At 35.3% G+C, this 23,484-nt stretch overlaps 3 protein-coding genes across 6 annotated transcripts; 1 reads left to right on the top strand and 2 right to left on the bottom strand.

Moving 5' to 3' along the window:
* Positions 1 to 43: 43 nt before the first annotated feature.
* On the bottom strand, positions 44 to 5,481 carry LOC18588008 (haloacid dehalogenase-like hydrolase family protein). Of its 2 annotated transcripts, none has more exons than XM_007012129.3 (12): positions 5,023 to 5,481; positions 4,622 to 4,873; positions 4,447 to 4,542; positions 3,807 to 3,975; positions 3,565 to 3,648; positions 3,386 to 3,486; positions 3,122 to 3,214; positions 2,544 to 2,615; positions 1,727 to 1,846; positions 1,579 to 1,629; positions 837 to 1,025; positions 44 to 513 (listed from the first exon to the last, which is right to left on the bottom strand). In XM_007012129.3, exons 1-12 carry the CDS (start codon positions 5,416 to 5,418, stop codon positions 346 to 348), a joined length of 1,791 nt encoding a protein of 596 aa, XP_007012191.3. In that variant the 5' UTR covers positions 5,419 to 5,481; the 3' UTR covers positions 44 to 345. The 2 variants fall into 2 exon arrangements, with proteins under 2 accessions (XP_007012191.3, XP_007012194.3); XM_007012132.3 differs by having other exon boundaries at positions 3,565 to 3,633.
* A 3,064-nt stretch (positions 5,482 to 8,545) lies between these two features.
* On the top strand, positions 8,546 to 15,028 carry LOC18588007 (nuclear poly(A) polymerase 4-like). Of its 3 annotated transcripts, none has more exons than XM_007012121.3 (13): positions 8,546 to 9,359; positions 9,439 to 9,516; positions 9,884 to 9,991; positions 10,440 to 10,502; positions 10,598 to 10,759; positions 11,557 to 11,670; positions 11,748 to 11,810; positions 11,898 to 12,227; positions 12,316 to 12,480; positions 12,619 to 13,641; positions 13,742 to 13,837; positions 14,396 to 14,472; positions 14,556 to 15,028. In XM_007012121.3, the coding sequence occupies exons 1-13, from the start codon at positions 9,228 to 9,230 to the stop codon at positions 14,581 to 14,583; spliced, it is 2,439 nt and encodes an 812-aa protein (XP_007012183.3). In that variant the 5' UTR covers positions 8,546 to 9,227; the 3' UTR covers positions 14,584 to 15,028. The 3 variants fall into 3 exon arrangements, with proteins under 3 accessions (XP_007012183.3, XP_007012182.3, XP_088666416.1); XM_088810290.1 differs by having other exon boundaries at positions 8,547 to 9,359; positions 14,688 to 15,028; XM_007012120.3 differs by having other exon boundaries at positions 14,396 to 15,028.
* Positions 15,029 to 15,251: 223 nt separating this feature from the next.
* On the bottom strand, positions 15,252 to 18,884 carry LOC18588006 (kinase family with leucine-rich repeat domain-containing protein). The gene is made up of 2 exons (XM_018127287.2): positions 16,147 to 18,884; positions 15,252 to 16,042 (listed from the first exon to the last, which is right to left on the bottom strand). Exons 1-2 carry the CDS (start codon positions 18,752 to 18,754, stop codon positions 15,597 to 15,599), a joined length of 3,054 nt encoding a protein of 1,017 aa, XP_017982776.2. The 5' UTR covers positions 18,755 to 18,884; the 3' UTR covers positions 15,252 to 15,596.
* Positions 18,885 to 23,484: the final 4,600 nt, after the last annotated feature.

Raw genomic sequence — 23,484 nt, 5'->3', positions numbered from 1 at the left:
GGGAAGAGGAAAAGGTGAGGTCCGTTAGAAACATAGAATGGAGTTAGCTCAGGTGAAATCATTAATTAGCCTGGATAAATTACCATATATTCTTTAAACGGGTACCATGGGAGGAGCAAATGCATAACATCTTGTGTCAGTAAAGAATAAAAGCATTTGCTGTATACAAAAGAAACACGAATTTCAAATAATTAGGGTTCCCCATCCAAAAGGGAAAAAATAAATTATGGGGGAAAGGAGACAAATTCATCTCCAATTATATCAGGATGACCGAAATGATCCATGGAAAGAGCAAAAATACCCCATTCCGGATATTGTACCATGTCTTATGCGTGAATTAAGTCTTCAGAATGCATACCGGTAGATGGCGTCAGCTACACCATCTTCATCATTGCTAGGGCCAATTACATCAGCCACACTTTTTGTTTTTTCTGTTCCATTACTGAGAGCAATTCCTAGAGATGCCAACTCAAGCATTTCCACGTCATTTTCCCCATCACCAATGGCCATTGTCTAGGGCCAAACAGAAAAGAAAACCATGATTAGATTATTAAGGTCAAATATAGGCATGTTTTTACAATACATTTAAGCTTGTAAAAACATAGTTCAGTTAGTATCATGAGAGTTCAACTTTTATCGTTGTAGAGTAGTAGTAATTGAACAATGTAGCAGCTACTTCTCCAGTCATCTACAGCGTAAATGCTGGATTTGCTGTGTTAAAATGCAAAATCAACTAGAAAAAGATGCTAGTTTCACCTTATCCAAGCAAATTCAGTGGTTGGGAAAAGAGAAACAGAGAAGAGAAGAAAGGAGATAGGAGAACATATTGGATGTACCTCCTTTGCGTTGACACCCAAATGATCAAGTAGCATTTTTACTCCACTCCCTTTTGAAGTCCCAAGGGGAACGATTTCAAGCATGTCTGGTACAGCTTGGACAACACTCGCACGATCTCTTGTTGCTTCTGACCAGTATGGACGCAAATTGGTTGATATTCCCTCAGGAGTGTCGAAAAATATCAGCTTCTGCAAATCCAGAAAACGTGCATTAATGATAAGGATCATATTCAACAAAATCCACAGTATCTATTAGGTTGAATTCTATAACAGAAATTGAGTCAAATTGATTGCAAGTTATTAATGGCATTTAAAACAGAAGTCTTCAAGCACCTTAGGCTTTTCATTCTCGAAAAGTAGTTTTATGTCAACAGATATACAATGTACATGCATCTATATTAGAATTACAGAAGCTATGGGCAATGACTACCACTGTTTCTAAAAGCATTTGGGATTTAAAATGGAATGAAAGCGAAAGATGGGAACTGCATTTTGGTAGGAAGAATGAAAATATCATTCACTCATGCCAGGACTTCTCAAAGCATATTGAAGATTGTGGTCATTGAGCAAACAACCAGATTTACTAAAATGAATAATAATTAAAAAACGAAACAATCACCATAGCTCCTTTTTTTCTCTTATCACAAACAAGATGTTTGAGACCTGGCGGATAAAGGATATACTCCTAGGACTTTCTACCTATGCTTGAAGCATGAACAAGAGATTAAATCTCTGCCTGTACCTGTATGTCAGCAGCAGCTACCAGATGCTCAACTGATGGCATGATCTCTGCCTGTAAAACTTCTTATGTGAATTATATCAGAAAAGTTCCCTTGGTCAACAAACAAAACGTATCGATATGAGAGAATGGTATATAAAATATAATGCACCTTTGGCTCATGATATACAGTATGCAGTGTGTCAACAAGAGGGTGATCAAATAGGGTTAAACAGCGATCCTCACAAAATGCAATAAGTGGAACCTTGTGCTCTAGAGAGTAACGGCCTGCCTGCAAAATTTAATAACTTTTGAATTGTGATACAAAGCAATAAATATAAATTCTTTTAAAAGATCTTCATGGCTAATCAGGGCATCAAGCTTTTAGCATCTTGATTCCTTTTTTTTTCATTCACCTGGTCCATATGATATCTGACACAAGACAGACACCCAAAAATGTCTCTGATAATTCCTAGGAAGACTACTACTTAGGTCACTAGACGAATAATGGCTAAAGTATCCTTTCCTTTTCTCCCTTTGGAGAATGGCAGGACAGTAGAGAGGAGTGAGAATATCCTTTTTCAAAAATTAGGCAATGAATACTATTAAATGAAATCCCATCTAGATAGTAACAAGCATGAATCGCAGCCTCTGGCAAAAAAATGTTCAAATTCATAAGAAATAAAGGCAGACTTCAGATGACAATTACCTGTAACAAGCACACTTAGCTTAAATAAACTGCTATCTGCTCAAACAAAATACAGTTCATATAACATTATAATGTGAGAGAATTTTTCCTGATAAATGTTTACACATAGACTCAAAAGCAAAAGCCAGTTTTGAAACTAGACCTACTCTCAAATGAGAATGAAAACTTACCATGCAGATTGCAGAAAAATGTTCAATGCTTGCAACTAGCCCTTTTAACAGGACAAGGGGACAAAACCACAATCCAAATTATTTTATGTTCAAGCAAAAGAGATATTTACCTCTCTGCAAACATTTGGATCTAAATTCCTTCTAAAAATTTCCCGACCTTTTATACCATAAACAAGCAATCCCTGCAAGAAGGAATAAGAAAGCAATTGAGTCAACAGATGGTAATAAAATAAACTGCAATAGATTTTCAAATTTCAAGCATACGAAAGTATGTGGAGAATCAAAATTTTGCATTGTGTTCTAAAGGATTCATTGAGAATGCACTAGAGAGATTCTAGTCATGGGATAAATATGTGAACTAAGAAGTTTACCACAGGAGCTTCAATATAAATTCTTCGTAAGTCATTCCACAGTTTATCTGACATGATATGTATATAATATACCTTTATGAAAGGAAAAATATATTCATTGAGAGAAGAGAAAGGAAAACAATAGAGAAAGCAAGAAAAGCATAAGAAAGGATTAAAGCAGTATGTGAGTCGAACAATGTCCTTTAAGAAGTGGTTTGCTTCAATTTTTCAGCCAAGCATCTTTATGCAGAAATAGATGTATGAGTTCCCATGTCACTATTCAGTTGAAACAGATGCAAAATGCTAACTGCCAGCAAGGACAAAGGAGAAAGAAAAACCTGTAAGAAAACCCCAGGAGAGTGCTCTGAAAGGATGCCGTCTTTGCCAGCTAAATCAACCATCTGCAGAACACTTATTGCAGAAGGACGTGCCTGACAAGTATCAAATGAAGAACTGGTAATGAAACCTTCATCTAGCAAGCAAAATGCCAAATGGAAGAGAATGAAAAAGAATTCTAACTATAAAATCCAGGTTAGAAGTATGAAAAATATCCCGATAGTCAATAAATCTGAATGAGAACAAAAAGTTCCCTCTGTTCTTACCTTTCCTGTGGCTATCACAATTTTTACACCTCTTGATGATGCCTCTTTTAAAGCTCTTGCATTGGTCAATGAAACTTGACTTCTACTGTTCAGCAGTGTACCTATCATTAAAGTTACAAAAGGATTAAATATGGTACCGGATATAAGAAGCACTTGAATTTCAGAGGGAATAATCTCACCATCCATATCACAGAAGATGTACTTGAACTTTGGTTTGTAAAATCGAAGACTACCTTCTTTCTTCCTGTCTTTTGACATATTATCTGTAAGATTATCTCACTTAAGATTATATATCATGATATATTGTTTAGCTTCAAAATCACTAAAGGATATACACATAAAAAAAATATAAGATTTGCAGGGTAAGAAATAAGAATTTAAAGGGTCCAATTACTAATAAACAGACAAAATATGATAGTACCATTTGAATTTTCCATATAAAGATTTTCAGCATCATATGCACTCTGTATTAATCCTTTTCCCTTCCATCCAAGACTCTTCAAAAGAAATTCCTCCTCCTTCTCCATTTCTTGTTCAGCGTCCTCACTGATTTCATGATCAAAACCCAACAGGTGCAGCAACCCATGAACCTTCAAAGAGGATAAAAAAAATTAAGTTGGAGTCACTACAACATCAGGTTTTTTTATTTCCTAATCCTAACTTCTTTAGAAGCTGAATACAGTACAAAGGCTGCTTCAATCTGCCCATTGCTTCCTTAGTTTTATTTTTTTCACACCTCTTATGAAATTGAAACCTAGGTATCAATTGTACCTCAAACACTTGGTTGCCAACCCACAAATTTGCCTTTTTGGGTTTTCACATAAACAGGTGAATCTAAAAAATTCCTTTCTGAGTGTGTATTGTGTGTTACCTTCTAAATAAAAGATTTGATTTCTTGAAATTCCATTCATACCATTATTATTTAAGCTCTATTGCAGTTGTATTATCGACAAAAGTTTATCTGCCCATTCTTTCTATCAATGTATGATGTTATAGAGTAAATATCATGACTCTCCAGTCTCAAGCAAATAAATGGAGAAAGTTCATATTGCTAAACCAACCATAAGGATTCGTATTTCATCAATAAGAGTGTGCCCTCTTTCTTCTGCTTGCCTTGCAGCGGTCTCAACAGAAATTACAATATCACCCAACAGAAGCTGCAAAGAAAAAAAGACATGTCAATGGCTTTCATTTACAAGTTACACAAACATTTCAGTCAACACATATTCTACTTACAATAGGAAGCTTAAGTTCAGGAACATGTTCTGACATGGAAAGGACATCGGTAGCATGGTCTTCGTCCCTCCATTCCTTATTTAGTTTTCGGATGAACTCATCGTTGCAAAGGAGTACAGACAATTCTACGCTCTCGAAACCGCCAAAATCTTGAATAACAGTATCTCTTGTTTTGTAATTTGTATCTTTCAAACGATCAAAAGCTAACTTCATCGCCGTTGGCACATTGAGACGAAGTAACTCCGCAATGCTCTGCAAAATGTATGATAAACCAAAGAGGAAAATTACATAATCGGAATTGCCTATGCATTTTCTTTTCTTTTATTTTCTCGAGAATCAAACGGAAAATAAGTTAATCCTGCATTTTTTTGAAAAGTTAATGTAAGATAAAATATAATTACCAAAATTTCAGGATCATCAGGCAACTCTTCTTCAATGCAAATACTAACACTGAGCTCCAACTGCTTCTCTCTACTCTTCGCTGGCCGTCTTCTCACCTTCCGATAATCTCTATTCAAAGCCGAAACGATTCGCGTAGGCCTCCAAAGCCGCCTCCCATCTTCTCGGCAGAGAGCGTGAAATCTCCTACCGAAGAGGGGAGATTTCGATAACGAAGGGACATCGAAACGAGCCGTGTAGCGAATGGGAGATAGATTGGAAGGAGAGCGGGAGATGGAGAAGGTGGTTAGGGAGCGTTCAAGAGAGAAAGTGGTAGTGGCGCGTGAAATAGCAGACGCCATTCGTGAGGAGAGAGTAGGGTGGAGGGAACGGGGGAGAAAGGAGAGGCGAGGGAGCATTGGAGTCTCCTTTCTCGTGTTAGCTAATAGTGCGACTCTGCGAGGTTGTTAAGCCTGCGTTAACCGAAATGGTTAAAACCGAGACGAAATAACCAAAAGGTTATTAAAATTTTGCAGATATTTATTCCAAGATCTTGTTTAGGTTCGTTTAATCCCAGAAAACTACTGTTGACCGCTGACCGCTGAGGCAGCTCGCTCAGCATATGCGATGCTGATGTTGCGTTATTCGATTTTTCTTATCATGCCAAGGAAACATAAACCTTGGAATATATCAGTATTATTACTGGAAACAAAAGTATACAGAAATAACGATGTTTTTTTAACTTCAAATTTATCTAAGTATTAAAAGTGTTTGTGGGCAAAACAATTATTCAATGATGATGTTATCTTATCAAAGATAAAAAAAAATAAAGCCTCTACTTTTTCTTAATTATTGGAAACAAGTATTTCATAAAAAAAGTGTTTAAGATGATACATTTAAATTTTATTTTCCTTTCGAACTGTAGAGTGAGTATACAATCACAGATATAAGATTGTTTACTAAATTGAATAGTGTTTGTTGATATAGTAGAATTTATGAAATTATTAATTTTTTTAAATATTAAGTTGATAAGATATTCAACATCCACGTTTAATTTGATGTAAAATTAAAATTTATTTTTTTATTTTTTTAAAGCACCTGACATGATATTCTCTTCTTTCTTTGAAGCATTTGACTGTTGGCATGACATCACCTCTCACTTAATCTAACAACCCTACTTATCTATGCTTTGAAGGTATTTGGTTTGGGTTGAATTTTAAGTCAAGTCCGTTCTGCTATTATTTTGTCAAGAAACTACTGTTTTTTCTCAAAAAGTAAACTTAATTGAGTATGAAACATTCACGTTTAAAAGTTTTTCAAAATTTTTTATTCACTTAATTTAAAATTGAAATTCCTTGTCTACTTTTTTTAAAGTGTTTGAAGTTGTTTTATGAATATGTAAATTTAAATATATTTATAAAAATTACTATACTTTTATGTGTTTGATAAAACAATTTATAAAGTTATACCAGGGTTTGCACCTAACAAAAGAAAGTTGTACTCAGTATTAATGATTTTATCCCATTTCTCAACCTGGTGTTAAGCCCTTTACCAAGTAAAAGAAAGTTGTTGGACCAGCCTGCCAAGTCCAGGCGTCTTGCTTAAAGTTTGAAACCCAAGTCTACTTACAGATCATATGAATTTTATATGATGGATTGATAAAGTATTAGTAGTATTATATTACGTACATATAATATGAAATATAATTCCTATTAATTAATAACATAACATACTTTATTTATATCATTTTCGATTTTCACCCCTCATTTTTTTTCCTTTCAAGTCTCAATTTTTTTGCCTACTACGCTTTTGTGATTTACGATTAAAATACAAATTAAAGTTGGTTCATCCTCCCAATAAAACAAAAAAGGTTGGTCATAAGCAAGAGTAAAGAAGTAAATAGGCTAAAGTTAAGTACTGTTAATATACAAAGTAAGCTTTAAGCCTCAAATGTTGTGCCTTGTTAGCATATTCAAGATTAATGGTTCAAACTATTTAAACAAAAGATTTAATGGTTTCGAATCAACCATCCCCTTTAATCTTCCTCCCAGATTTTAAAACATGCAATTAATAGTCATTTTTTAAACAACAAGTCAAATAAAGATTAACAAATATAAGAATATAAGTTTGAAATAATATGGTGTAATGTGGAGAAATTTTGTATAAAATGTACTAGATAAAATTTATTTTTTGTGATTTTAATTCTTTTATATTAATATACTGTGATTTATTTGTTTTTTTAATTAGCATCAACGTGATTAAGTTATATGTTCAAAAGAAATTACTTTCTTAACTTCATTACTAAATTATCAAAATATTTCATTTCAAAAGTTATCATATTTGTTTACATTAAAAGTATTTTCATAATTTTGACATAATATTAAAAAAAGTTTTTAAATTATTTAAAAAAATTCAAATAAACCACTATTTTTTATTATGTTAAACTCTTATACTTTAATTTTAAGTTAAATAAATATTTATGATTAATAATTAATTAATTTTTATTAATTAAAATATCACTTGTTTTTTTTAAATTACGTGATATTACACGTAATATAGTAACATATTATATTAGATGGTAACATGTAATGTTAATGTGGAATGACGACAATGTCAATATGACATTTTCACTCTCTGCATTCATGTCACATGAGTATAAAATGACAAGTGAATTTTAATTAGTAAAAATTAATCAATCATTAATTATAATAATTTATTTAATTCAAGATGAAAATATAAATACTTGATTAAAAGTAATAAAAAATAAAAAAAAATTAAAAATTTTTAAATAATTCTAAAATTTTTTCAAACATTATGTTGATCACATAATCTTTATAAAAACTAAATATTTAAAACGTTTCAAATTTTAAAATATTAGACAAATCTCTACAAAAAAAGGATTTTGCTAATAATTATCATCAAAACATGTAACATTACCATTTAAAATAAAAAAATTATCAAATGTACTTAATTGTTGCTTTAACGCTCGATATCAAATCTTAACAAGAATAAGACATGGCTTGACCACCAATTCGTGAGCATCCTTACTTTCTACCATAATAAAACTGTAACTTAAATTTTTTTTTCTATTAATTAAGGGTAAAAATCCATCAAAAAAAAGAACAAAAATAGACAAAAAAAATTTAAGGAAAAACAGCCTTCCATGGTAAATAATACAAAGTCAATAAATGCATTGACTTTAGTACTTTACAAGACCATAAAGACAATGGATTGGACAGACGGAATGGCTGATAAAATCATAATATTGGTGAGGGATTTTATGGAAAGGAAAATCCTAATCTTATTACATACCTTATCTTTAGTGGTCGAGAATAATTAAAAGAAGATTCATATGAAAGAATTTTGGAGCACCGACCCGCCATTTTCCTGTTCTGAACCAAACAAAGCTCTCTTTCTTTGGGGCACCAGATTTTTTTTGACATGTGCTTTTGACTTTTTAATCTCTTTAACCCGAAAATCAGCTAGAATTCAAGAAGCAAAGAATTTATGCATATCCCAAATTTTTCTCCTTGGGTCGGTCACATTGAAGTTTCGCTTTGAAGCTGCTGAGAAAAAGAAAAGCGCGTGCCACAGTGTACTTGCTAATGTAATTTATTCCCACTTCCGGTTCACATCTGCATCTGTCCATAAAATAATCAAAATAAATCTAATAAATTCAATAATTAATTATTTAGTCAGGCATCTAAACCAAAAAAAAAAAAGAAACCCTACCGAACGTTCCCTTAGCCAACCGAAACGGCGAAACCCTTTCGCCACTCTTTCATCCTCTCTTCTCTTCTCTTCTCTTTCTCGATCTTTCCTCCCTTCCTCCTTCTCTCTCGTCTTTGCGCACTGTTCTTCAAAATCGAGTTTAGATCCGTGTCTCTTTTGCTTGAAATTCCGTGTTTTATCTTCTTCGTTTGAATCTACCGAACAGTTTTTGTCCCTTTCAGCGAATTAGGGTTTCGATCTGTTTTCCGTTTTTGTACTCCTTTTTGTTTGCCCAAAATTGAAAAAAAGAAAAGAAAAAGTTTCTTTATTTTTTTTCATTTTTTCCGTTTTCCCGGATTTTTCTCGTGATTTTTGTTCTAATCCAAATTTGATCACTTATGATTTGCTAAATCGGTTTGTTCCTTGTCACGGTTGCTTGAATTTGTTCTGACTTCCGGTTAAATTCAAGCTTGCGTATCTTTGGGGTCGTTTTTTGGTTGTTTTATTGCTGAAACCGATGGATACTCGGAGCCCTAACGGATCTTCGCCGCAGCAATCACAGTCTCTGAAGAAATACGGAATCACGAAACCGATATCCCTCGCTGGGCCAAGTGAGGCTGATGTTCAACGGAATACGGAATTAGAGAAGGTAATGTTAGTCTTTTTTTCTTAAGGATAGCATATTTTCAATGATGTTTAATTCACGATTTTTTTTCTTTTGTCTGTAGTTTTTGATAGAGTCAGGGCTTTACGAGAGCAAAGAAGAAGCTGTGAAAAGAGAGGAGGTTCTCGGGCATATCAACGAGGTAATAAACGAATTATCGAGTTTCTCTGCTTTGTCCCGTTTCCATTCAACGAAGAAAAATGTGAATAGTTGTTGGTACATTGCGATTTTGGGGCTATTGGTTCATTTGCCGTACACTTAGGTGGAAACGTGAGTTCATTTGAACCTAGTTGGCTTGCACGTTATGGTGATTGCAGTGTGATATAAATCTTGAATTTCTATTAATTTATACATATTTTTTTAAAGAATTTAGATGTGAAAGAGTGAACTAATTATCAAGGAGAAATGCACTCCAGTAAGCTTTGGCATGTTCATATGTCTGCATAAGGCGTTTTATCAAACTTAATTTTTATGTGCAAATGTTTGTGACAATATTATGTTTCTTGTAGATTGTAAAAAGTTGGGTAAAGCAATTAACTCGTCAAAGGGGCTACACGGATCAGATGGTGGAGGAAGCAAATGCTGTCATTTTCACTTTTGGGTCTTACTGTTTAGGGGTAAGTATGAATTCTTAATTCCTATATATTAACAGCTATTTCATTAACTTTTGTTCTAATTTTTGCAATCATAGAAAATTGGTTTGAAATTTTGCATACTCGATTAGCCTGTTATGGCAGGATTTCTGAATTTGAGAAGAAAAAGCCTGTGGATATAAATTTCTCTAGGTTTGCAAAAGAAAAATGTAACCTTTATAAATGTCATTTGGTATTTGGTCATTGATGAAAATCTAGCTGTCATACTTTGGTTTCATTGTGCCTTATTTTGGTGAAAACTTTTAAGTTCTTTTGGAGGGCATGTGCTTTGTCTGTTGCTGTGCCTTTGATGTTAATTTTGTTTAGTGTGTTCTGTTTATCTTCTTTTTTTTTTTTTTTTTTTTTTCTGTTTCACAAGTAAACTGGATATCTTAGATTTTGGATGATAAGCAGCTAGTCACTATTTTGACAGGTGCATGGACCTGGGGCTGACATAGACACTTTGTGTATTGGGCCATCTTATGTGAACCGAGAGGTGCCTTTATTATGGCTACTTATTTTGTTTATTTTCAGTTATGTTGGTTTTGATTTAGTTTAAGTTTTACTAATGTTGAATTTGAGTTTCTCCAGGAAGATTTCTTCATCATTTTGCATGATATATTGGCTGAAATGGAAGAGGTCACTGAACTTCAACCGGTTCCAGATGCTCATGTCCCTGTAATGAAATTTAAGTTTCAAGGGATATCAATTGATCTTCTTTATGCAAGTATATCTCTTTTGGTTGTTCCAGATGTAAGTTTTTAGTCCTTTTGAGCAGTTTTGGATCTAACATTCTTCTCAACTCCACTGCATCGCTTGTACTCAAGCGAAGACCAAGAATGATTTCCTTTACATACCACAGGATGTCGCAAGCTATTCTACGATAAATATATCTTTCTGTCTCTCCTTTTTTTTTTCTTGATATGTTGTCAACTAGACCTTATAATGTTCTTGTTTTATACTAACTAGTAACTACTAACTAGTGTCTTTTTTATTTTTCTGCTATTCTTTTGTATAAAATATCTTGTTTTTCTTCTTCAGCAATGGTCAAAATCATTTTCACCTCTGACTTTTGGCAATTCATTGATGCATCCTAATGTATGAGTTTTTTTAGTAGTCCCTTTGATTAGATCTTTCCTAAAGAGTTTTTTTTTTTGAAATTTTCATAAAGAGTTTTAATTCACAAAAGGGACACTTTTGGCTTTTTAAATGAAAAAAAGAAAAGAAAAGGCATATTTAAATGATTTTGTAGGGGTCAAAATGAATTAGTTGGAGGGGTCTTGGAATATTTACCTGAATTTCTGTTTGACACGTGAAATGATACCACTGCCGAAAGGACTGGCCAAAATAGAATTTTCATTATATAGTTTTATGAAAAGAGTTCCTGTGGTGTATGTATTTATGTGATAAAAGTGTAAAATTTTCAGTGTATTATCTGGTTCCTATGATGTATATATGTATATCATTAAAGTGTAAAATTTGCAGCAAGATGTCTAGAAAATGTAGTGCTGTCTTGTTGATATCTATGCTGTTTTTGAACTAATCAACAGAACCTTGATATCTCACATGGGTCTGTGCTGCATAATGTTGATGAGCAAACTGTTCGAAGTCTTAATGGGTGCAGGGTTGCTGATCAAATCCTTAAACTCGTTCCAAATGTTGAGGTGAATATTGTGTATGACTACCCACACTTGTTTTGTTTTTGCATTTTTCAGTCTTCTAATCCATTGTATAATTCTAGCACTTCCGCATGACGCTTAGATGTTTGAAGTTCTGGGCCAAAAGGCGTGGTGTTTATTCCAATGTAAGACTGGTGTTTATTGGTTTCCTTTTCATTGGCTTCTTTGCTTTCATTTCATGTTCTTAATTTTTTGTATCTACTTGTTAATAGGTTACTGGATTCCTAGGTGGTGTGAATTGGGCGCTTCTGGTTGCACGGGTGTGCCAGCTGTATCCCAATGCAATACCTAGTATGCTGGTTTCTCGATTTTTTAGAGTATATACTCAGTGGAGATGGCCAAACCCTGTTATGTTGTGTTCAATAGAAGAGGATGAACTTGGCTTTCCCGTTTGGGATCCTCGAAAGAATCCTCGGGACCGGTTTCATCATATGCCAATAATAACTCCTGCATACCCTTGCATGAATTCTAGTTACAATGTCTCTATAAGTACTCTTCGCGTAATGATGGAACAGTTCCAATGTGGTAATAGAATATGTGAGGTGAGAGGACAATTGGTTATTTTATCACTTCTAGCTGCCTACATTGAACTATTGATACCTTATCGAAGTAAATTTTGTCTTCATGTAGGAGATTGAGCTGAATAAATCTCAATGGAGTGCTTTGTTTGAACCTTATCTTTTCTTTGAGGCATATAAAAACTATCTACAAGTTGACATAGTTTCAGCAGAAGCTGATGATTTGCTGGCATGGAAAGGCTGGGTGGAGTCACGACTTAGACAGCTTACCTTGAAGGTAAACATCAACTTTTCTGTTTGAGGAGTATCTATTGAGCTTTGAGCCATTTTAGCTTATTTTATCATTATGAGGACTTTTAAGATGATGGTTCAGTACATTGAGTAGCTTTCCTCTTTCTTTCATGTCACTCCACAGATAGAGCGGGACACAAATGGGATGTTGCAGTGCCATCCTTACCCAAATGAGTATGTAGATACGTCCAAGCAATTCCCACATTGTGCTTTCTTCATGGGCTTGCAGAGGAAAGAGGGAGTGAGTGGTCAAGAAGGTCAACAATTTGACATACGTGGGACAGTTGATGAGTTCAGACAGGAGATAAGCATGTACATGTATTGGAAACCAGGAATGGATATTTATGTTTCTCATGTTCGTAGGAGGCAGCTCCCTGCCTTTGTTTTCCCTGATGGATATAAACGGCCTCGATCATCGAGGCATCCTGGCCAGCAGACTGGGAAAATTTGTGAAGATATTACAAGGTCCCAGTCAGGGTCTGTAGAAAGACAAATTAAGAGAAAACATGAAGATGAAGCATTTGATGAAAAAATGGACAAACCAGATAAGCGGTCCTCAATTAGCCCCCAGCGGCTGGAGTCTGTTTCACCCGAAAGTAGTGCAAGTAGGTCTGGTGGAACATCTCATATTAGCGATGGTCAAATGGTTACACTAGAGCGCCCCACAACTTGGGATGTTGATAGCAATTCTGTGCTTAGGCAGTCTAGTGGGCTGTTGGACAGTGAAAAAAGAAATGTGGGGATTAGCATCCAGCAGGCTAGAACTGTTGATCAAGGGTCCCTCACCTTAAGTGGGCAGACTTCTTTAGATGTTGTACATAATCTGTCTGTAGTTAGAAATGTAGAGTCAGCTGAACAGATGGGGGAACCTTTTCTAAGGCAAGAGTCGCATTCTCCATGTGAAGTTCCTGATTCTGAATTGAGGGAAACGTGCAAGACTGGAGTGAATCAAGAGAAAACTGGGGATTATTCATCAGCTTACATGAATGATGCAGAGACTGGATCTTCTAGGAGAATTTTAAACTGGAAAGGAGGTGGCGTTGGGGTTGATCAAGAGGTAGTCAAACCATGTAATCAAACAGCAGTAGTAGAAATTGCTGAAAGTGTATTTGGGTCAAGTTCCAATGCGCAGAACCTCAATTGCGAGGTGAGTTTCTCTGTTTGAGGTATTTGGGTTAAAGATTGTAGCGGATGGCAATGAGAATACTGGAAGTTCTGGAGATAGTGAGAGTCAGGGATCTTTGCAGGGTGTTGTCTGCAGTGCAGATTTGGATTCACTTCTGGAAAATGGACATCTAAATGCAAATGGTGTTTTCCAAAACAGCTTGTCTGAAGAATTAAAGGTTTCAAATCTAACTTCTGGACATTAATTAATTAATATTTTCTTGTCTTTTACTTTCTTATCTCAAAATAAAGTAGAAGCGATTCTCTTACATTTTTGTTTCTTTTCTCTTTCTATATCGTTGGGCCATTGTGCCTGTCAATTCTCATTCTTATACTTTATTTTTAAGAAATAAGCATTTGAGCACATAAATGGTCATGACCTAGTCTGTGATGGTGTGGGAACAAAATCTTTGTATCTGATGACTTTGAGGATCTTGTGACTTGTGTTCTTTTTTAGGAAATCTTTCAGAATTTTACATGTAATCTTGCAAGTGTCTTCCTTAATCATTTTTATCATGTTAATTTTTTACACCCAGCCGATCTACTAACTGGTGCATATGTGGTGGCAGGTCCTGCACCACCATCATACGTGCTATGTTTCCAGTAACTGTGCTTAAGACTCTTGACTGTTTTGTGTCTAAGGCTCAGATACATGACCTTCCCTCTTATTTCTTATGTTTTTCTTGACAATTTTTGGGGACCTAACTTGCCTTTTTAACCTCTGTTTTTTTGTATAGCCAAATATCGCACTTGGAAAGGTTGTAAATTCTCAAGATGGAGCTAGGTCAGAAACTTTGCAGAAGCCAGTGATGAGGCATGTGTTTTTGGAACTTCTGTTTTGTTTATGCAAATTATGATCTCTTTATGCTGTTCTTTTTGGTTTTTGATTATTTTTAGCAGGTTGAGTTTGAAGTCTATGGCATAATGTGTTGTAGATGATGCATTTGGAGAATCTTTCTTACCAAAGGGGTAGGGCCAGCACCTCGGTAAGTGTCACATTAATTGCTGGCTTTCATTATGATTTTACAGGTATGAACCTGGGTGTGACTGGATTGGGAGCATATTTGGCCATGTGGTGGAGAGTTGGGTTGTTTGGCTCATACTGTTAAGTGTGTTGTGCTGTGTGTGGTTTTAGCTGAGGGGCCAAGAAGCTATTGAAGTGTGCTGGTGCTTTAAAGACTGCTATCTCATTTTTTGCCACTGAGTGTTGTGGCATGCTTCTTGCCTCCGTTTATGGATGAGTCATTCTTAATTGAGAAAATTGTAAATAAACAATGGGGTGGTGTTGTATCATTAGATCTTTGTAACCTTATGTAATCCTTTGTACATTTCCACTAATACAGTTTATCAATGCTTTTTAATTAGTTAAATCATCTCTTTCTCTCTCTCTCTCTCTCTCTCTCTCTCTCTCTCTCACTCTTTTACACTTCACTTGTGTCTGCACATGCTCGCATGCGTGCCCACTGACAGTATGCGGATCTAGAAGATACCTATCTTGTTCTTCTCGTTGATATGATAATGTCGTCTTTAGTGTTTTGCTCATTTGAATTGTGAACTACAATGTTGCCAGAATCATTTTGGGTGGTCAAATCCTTAGAATGTAATAATGCAGGTAATTTTAATTTGCATCTTGAGTAGAATACTGGAAAGTCTAAGTTTACAGATTGATTGGAAAAGAGAATCTATAGTGCTAAGTCTGTACAATCTGAGACTACTAAGTTGCCTTCTGTCAGTTCGACGTTCAGCAGACAGTGATCCCATGTTAATCGTCAAAAGTGCGTAAATCACATGCAAAGCTGGTTCCCATTCTTCGGACGATCCCATGTTAATCGTCCGAAGTGTGGATAACACGAGCAAAGCTGCTCCCACTCTCGGGAATCCTGTCGACATGGTCGTGCATATAGGGCTGTTGAATGAAGTCACCACGGTTATGGTATATCAGACACTGTAAATTATTCTATCATCTTCCTCTGATTCCTTCTTACTGCGCTTGTAACTAGAAAGATAAGTGGCACTGCCAATAAGTGGAGCTACGCCAAAGTCGCTTGCCACATTTTTCGCTCCATTATCATGAGGAGTACCACAGCTACTAAGGACGTGCAAGACTTCCTTCATGGAAGGCCTGGTAGAGGGCGATGCACGTGTACAGACGATTCCTACCTTGTATACCATAATCATTTCGTCCAAGTAGGATGGTTCTTTTATCTCTGGATCAAGTATTTCAACTATGGGCTTGTCCTCTGAGTCGCGCTGCCACGCCCATTCTACTAGGCTCGTACTCTCATCCGCGCTATTAGCTTCTCTTCCTGTCACCAATTCCAGGAGTACCACCCCAAAGCTGTAAACATCAACCTTTGCATTGACTTTGGTTGTATATGCGTACTCTGCAGAACAAATGACAATTTTGTGTTAAAGGGACGTTCTAGATTTTCTGATTCCAAATATATTTGAGAAAAGGACACAGCAGCCAAGTTTTGACTATTTTTACCTGGGGCGATGTAACCAAAAGACCCTGCAACTGCGGACATTGTATGAGAAGTAGCATGCCTACTTAGCATCTTAGCAAGTCCGAAATCTGCAATTCTTGCCTTGAACTCCGAGTCCAACAAAATGTTGCTAGACTTCACATCACGATGGATGATTGGTTGAGGGCAATCATGGTGCATGTAACATAGGCCCTGAGCAGCTCCGACAGCAATTTGCAACCTTGTTGGCCAATCCAGGACAGCACGGTTAACCGAATTCGTCCCTGACACTGACCTTCTCTTCTTCCCATGAAGCCATCTATCAAGACTCTGATTCTCCATGTACTCGTATACCAGAAGCTTTGAATCTTCACTGGAAATGCAACACAATAACTTCACTATGTTGAAATGGCGAATGTTGCCCAGTATTTCAACTTCTGCTAAGAACTCTTTTTCAAGCTTGTGATCCAGTTTCTTACTATTCCAAATTTTCTTCACGGCAACAGATTTACCTGAACGGTTAATGTCGATTTTGTAAACCTTACCCGAGCCACCACTTCCGATTAGATTACTATCTGTCAAATTGGACAGTATGTTTCCCTCTGTAAAATCCAATCTCTGGAACGAGGTCAGCTTCCATGTTGCTAGATAATGTCCGCGCTTTTTCCTCCTCCAATCTCTAACAACGAACAAGGTCATTAGAAGGATAACCAGGGAAACAAGGATGGCAAGTGCTATAATCATGGCAACATATTTAGAGGACAATTTTTCGGGCTCATCGAGTTTGGAATAGCAGTCTGGAAGCTTTAGAGTTGGAACATCTGCACACAGATCTGCATTGTCCAGAAAACTGTTTTCATATGCAGGGTTATCTAACTGAGTCGGGATCTTCCCAGTAAGTTGATTGGATGACAAGTTGAGGAAAGTCAGCTTCAGGTTGCCAATTTCAAGAGGTATTTCACCAGACAACTGGTTTTCTGATAAATCTAAGTTAATCAGGTCAGGTAAAGACCCAATTGCAGCAGGGATTTTACCAGAAAGCTTGTTGTTGGAGACATTTAAAGTAACTAACGATCTCCATGAGATTATTTCAGAGGGTAGCTCACCAGAAAAATCATTATCGTCGAGAGACAGAGTATTAAGGCGAGAAAGATTTGTTATCTCCTTTGGAATTTTGCCTGAAAAGAGACTGTTGCTCGCCTTAAAGACAACCAAATTTGACCAAGATGCAACTGCGGTAGGAATTTCACCGGAGAACTTGTTGTCACTAATTTCCAGCCTTGACATATTCCACGCGAGGTCACTTGGTAGTTCGCCCGAAAAGGAATTGTTGCTTAACATCAAGCTCGACAAATTGAAGGTTGTCCATAAACCTCGAGGAATCTCACCTGAGAACTTGTTGTTCTGAAGTTGAAAAGTGCGCAAAGTAGGGCAATTTCCAAGCGACTTTGGTACTTGCCCACTGAGGTTGTTTGTATGTGCAACCACTCCTTGTAGAACACCTGCAGCACATAAATTTTCAGGCAGTGGGCCACTGATTTGATTCTGCGACACTTCAAATCCTTCGAGCTTTGAGTGAAGGCCGAATTCTGGTGGCAAGAATCCGGTCAACTTGTTCTTGAAAACACGAAAATCTGTCAGGTTAGGAAGTAGGCCGATGCTTGTTGGCAACTCTCCGGTTAACTGATTCGTGTTTAGGTTTAAAAAGACCAATGATTGTAACTTCCCGAAGTCTTCTGGAATGGAGCCAGTCAAATTATTCATCGAAAGATCCACTTCAACCAAATTCAACGCCTCGATGGGTTTGGGTATCTCACCCGATAGCTTATTGTGAAAGAGATACAGATTGGTTAGATTCTTAAACAAAAGCAACTTACTGGGCATAGGACCTTCCAAATTGTTTACAGACAGGTCAAAGTGCACAAGACTGGAAAGATTGTTGAAACTTTCCGGGATTTCACCGATCAAATTGTTTCGTAGCATCCATAAGTACTGCAACTTCCTTAACTGACCAAACTCTTGAGGTATCTTCATGGGGACAAAATCATTATAAGCCGTGCGCAAAGCCTCAAGATTGGACAAGTCACCAATTTCCTTGGGAAACGTCCCATTGAACTGGTTTTGGTGGATGTTTAAGGTTTGCAACTCTGGTAATCTCCCAATACTTGGTGGAATATTGCCAGAAAAATTATTGGCACAAATATCCAAGTAAGTGAGAGTTGATAATCGGTCAATGTCGTCAGGAATTGGACCAACAAATAAGTTCTGAGAAATGTCTAAGTATTTGAGCTTTGAACAATTGTAAAGTGTTGTTGGGAACTCCCCAGGGATCATATTGAAGGAAAGGTCAAGGCCAATGAGGTTTTTAAGGTCACATATTGTTGGAGGAATTCTTACCGTGATGGGTATCTTACGGAGAATAACTGCGGTCACTGAATTGTTGGTGCAGCCGATCTCCTGCCAATCACACGGTGAGGATGAGGAGTTCCAGTGTCCGAGGGACGGTGGATTGCCCAGCTGTCGTTTCAGGTTGAGAAGAACAGTTCGTTCTGTGTTTATGTCTTGTGAAATTACATTGAAGGGTATGGAGAAGAAGAGGAGGAAGAGAAGTGATAAGGGTAATTCAGACATTTCGAGTTATTTCAGATGGTTAGTTCCGGCGAGATGCTGCTATTTCTTCTGCCGGGAAAAAGGTGTGGTTAAACCGGTTTTCAAATTGTCGTTGGGGCTCTGGCCTTGGGCAGGATAGACACTGATCCGTGTGGCTATAAGTAAGGGAAACTTCCTGCGAGTCAAGTCCTAGCAAAGAGTTCCGTTTATTACACGCGTCAACCATGTCATCCTCGTAAGGGTCCCACTTGTACTGTCTTCGTTTCTACTCTACAATCTTGGTTAATTAACCTCACTTAACATTGGCTGTTTAGGAATAAAAAAAAGGAAAAAAATCATCATTCTGTGTTTATCTGATATTAAAATCAGATAGATCCATTTGCAATAATTAAATAAGAAAACTGAGCAATCTTTGAGTTTTCCAGGATGTATCGTCTTTCAGGCATAAATCAAGTAGTATCCCATGTCATTTTATACTGTGGGTTTGTTGTTTCGAGTATTTTAATTTATTTTATTTTTCTCTATAATCAATCTTCCTATGGATTTCAGGTTCGACTTTTTCACTTCTTTTTCTATATTTAAATCTTGATTATGGTTTCCAACAACGTGCAAAGTACCAAACGAAGCTTGTCAGTAAATGCAGTTCGAGAGGCAGTTCCGCAATTAGCTGCAAATCCATGACCCTTTTGTTTGTGTGAAAGCCTTGGTGTGATGGTCAACCAACATGGGCTGCGGCTTGACTTGAGCCGATTCCGGCTCGGCTTTACAGTGAGAGTTGGCTAGGGAGCTCTGACGGTAGAAAAAGAGAAAATTTGTTTCATACTTTTTATGAAATTCATTAGCAACTCATAAATGGGTAAAAATATATAACAAGTATTCATTCTGAATTGAGGATTTACTTGTAAATGCTTCATTACCAAAGAAGAAAAAGGAGCTTTGTTCAGCATTGGCCCAACTTCAGTATAAGCCGCAGAAAAGCTTTTTTCGAGTCAGTCAGTCAACTCGCAGCAGCATCACGTCAATGATTGATGCAACACAAAACGTAATTGCCAACTGAGGAGAAGCTTCCTATACTTGTATTTCTTGCACTCATTAATTTCTTGTTTGAAAAAAGAAAAAAGGAGGTTTGAATGCTTTGACTATTCAAATTGGCTTTACATGGTTTGGTCAATGTGTTGAACGATATCTAGCTTTTAATTTTTTATTCTAACTTTCGTTCTAAGTTCTTTTCGCACTTTTGTCTAGAAGGAAGACGAGGAAAAGGATCGCTCATCCCATGCTCCTCAACAGTCGTTGGCCAGCTCCAATGGGACTAATATTTTATTTGACGCCGGATTTAATTAAAAGTATATGGCTTAAAAAAAAGCTGAAAAGTTGCTTAAGTGGACAAATGGACGTACATTATATATATATATATATATATATATGGTTAAATATGAAGAAAATATTGCACTCCATCAACATTAACCATTATGCACGTGCGCAAATACTAATTCCCTACCATTTGATTTGGTATTTGCTGACTATTTATTAAAATGTCCAATTTGGATGTGCATGCCGTACTTGCTGATGTAAGTATGTTTGCATTGTGTGGTTATATAATAAATTTGGGTTTATATCTTTCTACAAGCCAGGGCAAAATTCCAACCTTATTCAGCAGAATTTTTTGCTGGCTTTAGTTGTCGACTGCCCTCAGGGCTTGATTTTTTGTAGTTAGGTAGGAAATTTTACATTACAGACAAAAGCCTTTTCAGTTCAAAAAAGTAGTGCTACTTTCATGCCTCACAATGACAAGAAAGTTGATAATAAATATTAGGTGATATTGGAATATATGCAGGGGGGGTTGAGGAATTTTGAAACTTTGAACTTACTTTTAGCATCCATTCATCTTTTAATTGAATGAGTAACTATTTGTGTACTTCAAATCAATACTTTTGAGTAAGTGGAAGGTTTAATTTTTACTTCTCTGAGCTAAGCCATTCAGAGGTAAGGGTTTTGGAAGTGGAAAAATCTATCTGTGTCTTTGATCCAATTTCTAGATGTTAGGCGATGCCCCATTCTTTCTACCATTATTGCAGAAAAAAAAAAGATATAAATGTTTCGATTGCAAGTGCCATAACCACTTTCCTTGGAAAGTAGATTGCAATCGTAGAAAATAATGAAAGAAAACTTGGGATTTGAGAGCCACCAATCCCACCACATTCAATTTTCCAAGAGAGAGGAACCCTCATCAGGACAATTCAAATCTAATTAGTTTCAGCTTTTGCCTTAATTGCAAAGTGAAGGGTCCCTTCCTCCATTATGTGGAAAACATGGGGTGGTATCAATAACCAGTCAATAAGGCAAGGGTCCTGTCTTTTTCAAATGGAACAAATTAATCGAGAATGTCGCCAATCACGATCAGAGGAATGGAAGTAGAGAGGATGGAAAACGTTGTGCGGTTGTTGAGGCAGCACAATGGTATTTAAAATCCACAACATGCCAAAACTATGTGCAAGACTCGAGTCAAAACCATTTGATCATTAATGGCTTAGAGTTAGGGGTGTTTCAAAAGCATTAGGTTCAGGAATCAGATATATGGAGGATTTGGATTTTGGATAGTAATATGTTCATACTTTCACATTGGATCAGTGTTAAAACTTCTTAATCTCTTAATTCTGGGCATCAAAGTACTTTCATCGGTTTAAATATAATTAATTTTTGTTACAAGTATGTTATATCATGGTTCGGAACTTAAAGTCTAATTTCATGCGATCTTAAACTCTAAAAATAAAATTTAAATAAATTTATAAATTACGAACTTTTATATTTTCAATTCAAAAGACAAACCTGATAAGTAATAAAATATTGATGTGAGGACTGAAACTTAAATTTAATCTCGTGCGGTCTTAAATCTAAAAATAGAATTTAAGTAAGTTTATAAATCACATGTCTATATTCTCAATCCAAAAGAGATGCTTGATAGATGATTTTTTATTTTTTTTTTATAATTATGAGAGAAGGGATTCGAACCTTACTCTATAGACAGGGGATCATGCACCAACCAATAAGCCAAATGCTCGGATGCATTGATAAATGATTAATGACTTATGTTTATATACCCAAAGCCCATCTTATCTCTTACTGATATGAGATTTGACATATAATTATAATTATAATAATAATAATAATAAAAAAAAAGTTTGTAATTCAAGATTTGATAAATTTATAATTAGTTAATATTAATTTAAAGATTGAGGATATGAAATTTATGCAAGTAAAAGAACATGTATTTTCATGAATAACGTTAAAATTAAAACAAATTATATCAATAATTTTTAATAGAAAACAATATACTATATAACTAATTAAAAATTAAATAAATAAATTTTGAAATCATAAAATTAAAAAAGAAAAAACACGTGAATTTCAACATATCTTTTTAGCAACTAATAATTACTCAATTAATTACTAATCATTCATTAAGATACATTATATAAAAGTTATAAAATTATTTATAATAGAGTAAAAATAATTAATAATTTATTTATAAATAATTGGTAAAATTAATGACTATGAAATCAACGTTTACAGTTGCAGGGACCCTGGAGTAGCATGCTGGCCTGAACAGCTATGGGATTGTGATTGTGATCGTATATATATATTTGAGTAATGGCTTGGAGAGCATGATTCAACCTTTAGGGGTTGTGTAGTAGACGGTAAGTGAAGGACATCCCATGCAACTAAATTGGAGGGAAGCATATTGCCGTGTTTGGTTAATGTTTTGGAGTTAGGAAAGTAATCCCTTAACAATGTGATTGTAATGATTCCCTTCTCTTCTAGAGGGAAAGTTTCTCTCAATAAATGGAAAGTAGAAAAAATTTTATTCTCAATTTAACCTCCCAACCATTCTCTTCTCCTTCCTGCCGCCCGTAAGGATAGCTCATTACCAACAAATTTGGATCAAATTCGAAAATTGGAGATATTAAGACCTTGGGGTTTATAAAATCTTAATTTAAATTTTCAAGAAATTTAGAAGTATTTTGAGAAAAAAATTATGTTTTTTATGTCAAAAATTGGGAGAAACACTTAAAACAATTTAGAATTGAGGAAATTTATTATGGAATTGAGAGAATTTGAGAGGAAAATGTGTTTAGGTGCTACGGTTATGAGAGAAAGAAAGCATAGGTACTTTAAAATAAATTATGTTTAAACTTTTGGTAACGAGGTATCTATCTATCGATAGATTTTTCTTGCGATAATGTTTTTTAATTTTAATTTGTAAAAATAAATATGTAGTAATTTTATATATTTTAATATTTAAATAATTAATATTAAAATATTAGGTTAATTTTATCATGTTATTAGTTATTATTTTAATAGATAAACTTGAAAAGTTAAAATTTTACATTAAAAAATATAAATTTATTCAATTTTATATTTTAATATATAAAAATAATTTTTTAAATTTACATTACATTCTTAATAAAATATTTTTAAATTAAATATTATAATATAATTTTTTTAACAATCACATTTTCTATAATCATCACTTTTCTACATTATACAAAATACTATAAAATTATCATTTCAATAATCATATTCTCAATAATGTACGAAATTCAACTTTAGAATGACACCGGCTACTACTGCAGCCTGCAAGTCAAGCGAGCATACGAAAGTCCAAAAGCTGGAGGCTAAGCCACCCAACTGTTCCTTGATTGATCTTCATTTGGGCAATTTGCATCTGTACAGAGAAAGAGATTGTCATT

The sequence above is a fragment of the Theobroma cacao genome, chromosome 9 (assembly GCF_053813885.1).
Source record: "Theobroma cacao isolate CCN51 chromosome 9, ASM5381388v1, whole genome shotgun sequence".
In the NCBI taxonomy this organism is placed as follows: Eukaryota; Viridiplantae; Streptophyta; class Magnoliopsida; order Malvales; family Malvaceae; genus Theobroma; species Theobroma cacao.
The sequence above is the reverse complement of the archived record's forward strand: the minus strand, read 5'-3'. Positions and strand labels throughout refer to the sequence as shown.

What these genes read in the sequence shown, in the direction of transcription:
- LOC18588008 (XM_007012129.3), bottom strand. Translation starts at nt 5,418, where the DNA reads ATGCTCCCTCGCCTCTCCTTTCTCCCCCGTTCCCTCCACCCTACTCTC. An exon ending in CTGATGATCCTGAAATTTTG is followed by an intron (nt 4,874 to 5,022) that starts GTAATTATATTT and finishes TACATTTTGCAG; the next exon opens with AGCATTGCGGAGTTACTTCG. An exon ending in TTATATGGAAAATTCAAATG is followed by an intron (nt 3,649 to 3,806) that starts GTACTATCATAT and finishes ATAATCTTACAG; the next exon opens with ATAATATGTCAAAAGACAGG.
- LOC18588006 (XM_018127287.2), bottom strand. Translation starts at nt 18,754, where the DNA reads ATGTCTGAATTACCCTTATCACTTCTCTTCCTCCTCTTCTTCTCCATA. An exon ending in TTTTGGTTACATCGCCCCAG is followed by an intron (nt 16,043 to 16,146) that starts GTAAAAATAGTC and finishes TTTGTTCTGCAG; the next exon opens with AGTACGCATATACAACCAAA.
- LOC18588007 (XM_088810290.1), top strand. Translation starts at nt 9,228, where the DNA reads ATGGATACTCGGAGCCCTAACGGATCTTCGCCGCAGCAATCACAGTCT. An exon ending in GGCGTGGTGTTTATTCCAAT is followed by an intron (nt 11,811 to 11,897) that starts GTAAGACTGGTG and finishes ACTTGTTAATAG; the next exon opens with GTTACTGGATTCCTAGGTGG. An exon ending in GCTTGTCTGAAGAATTAAAG is followed by an intron (nt 13,838 to 14,395) that starts GTTTCAAATCTA and finishes TTTTTTGTATAG; the next exon opens with CCAAATATCGCACTTGGAAA.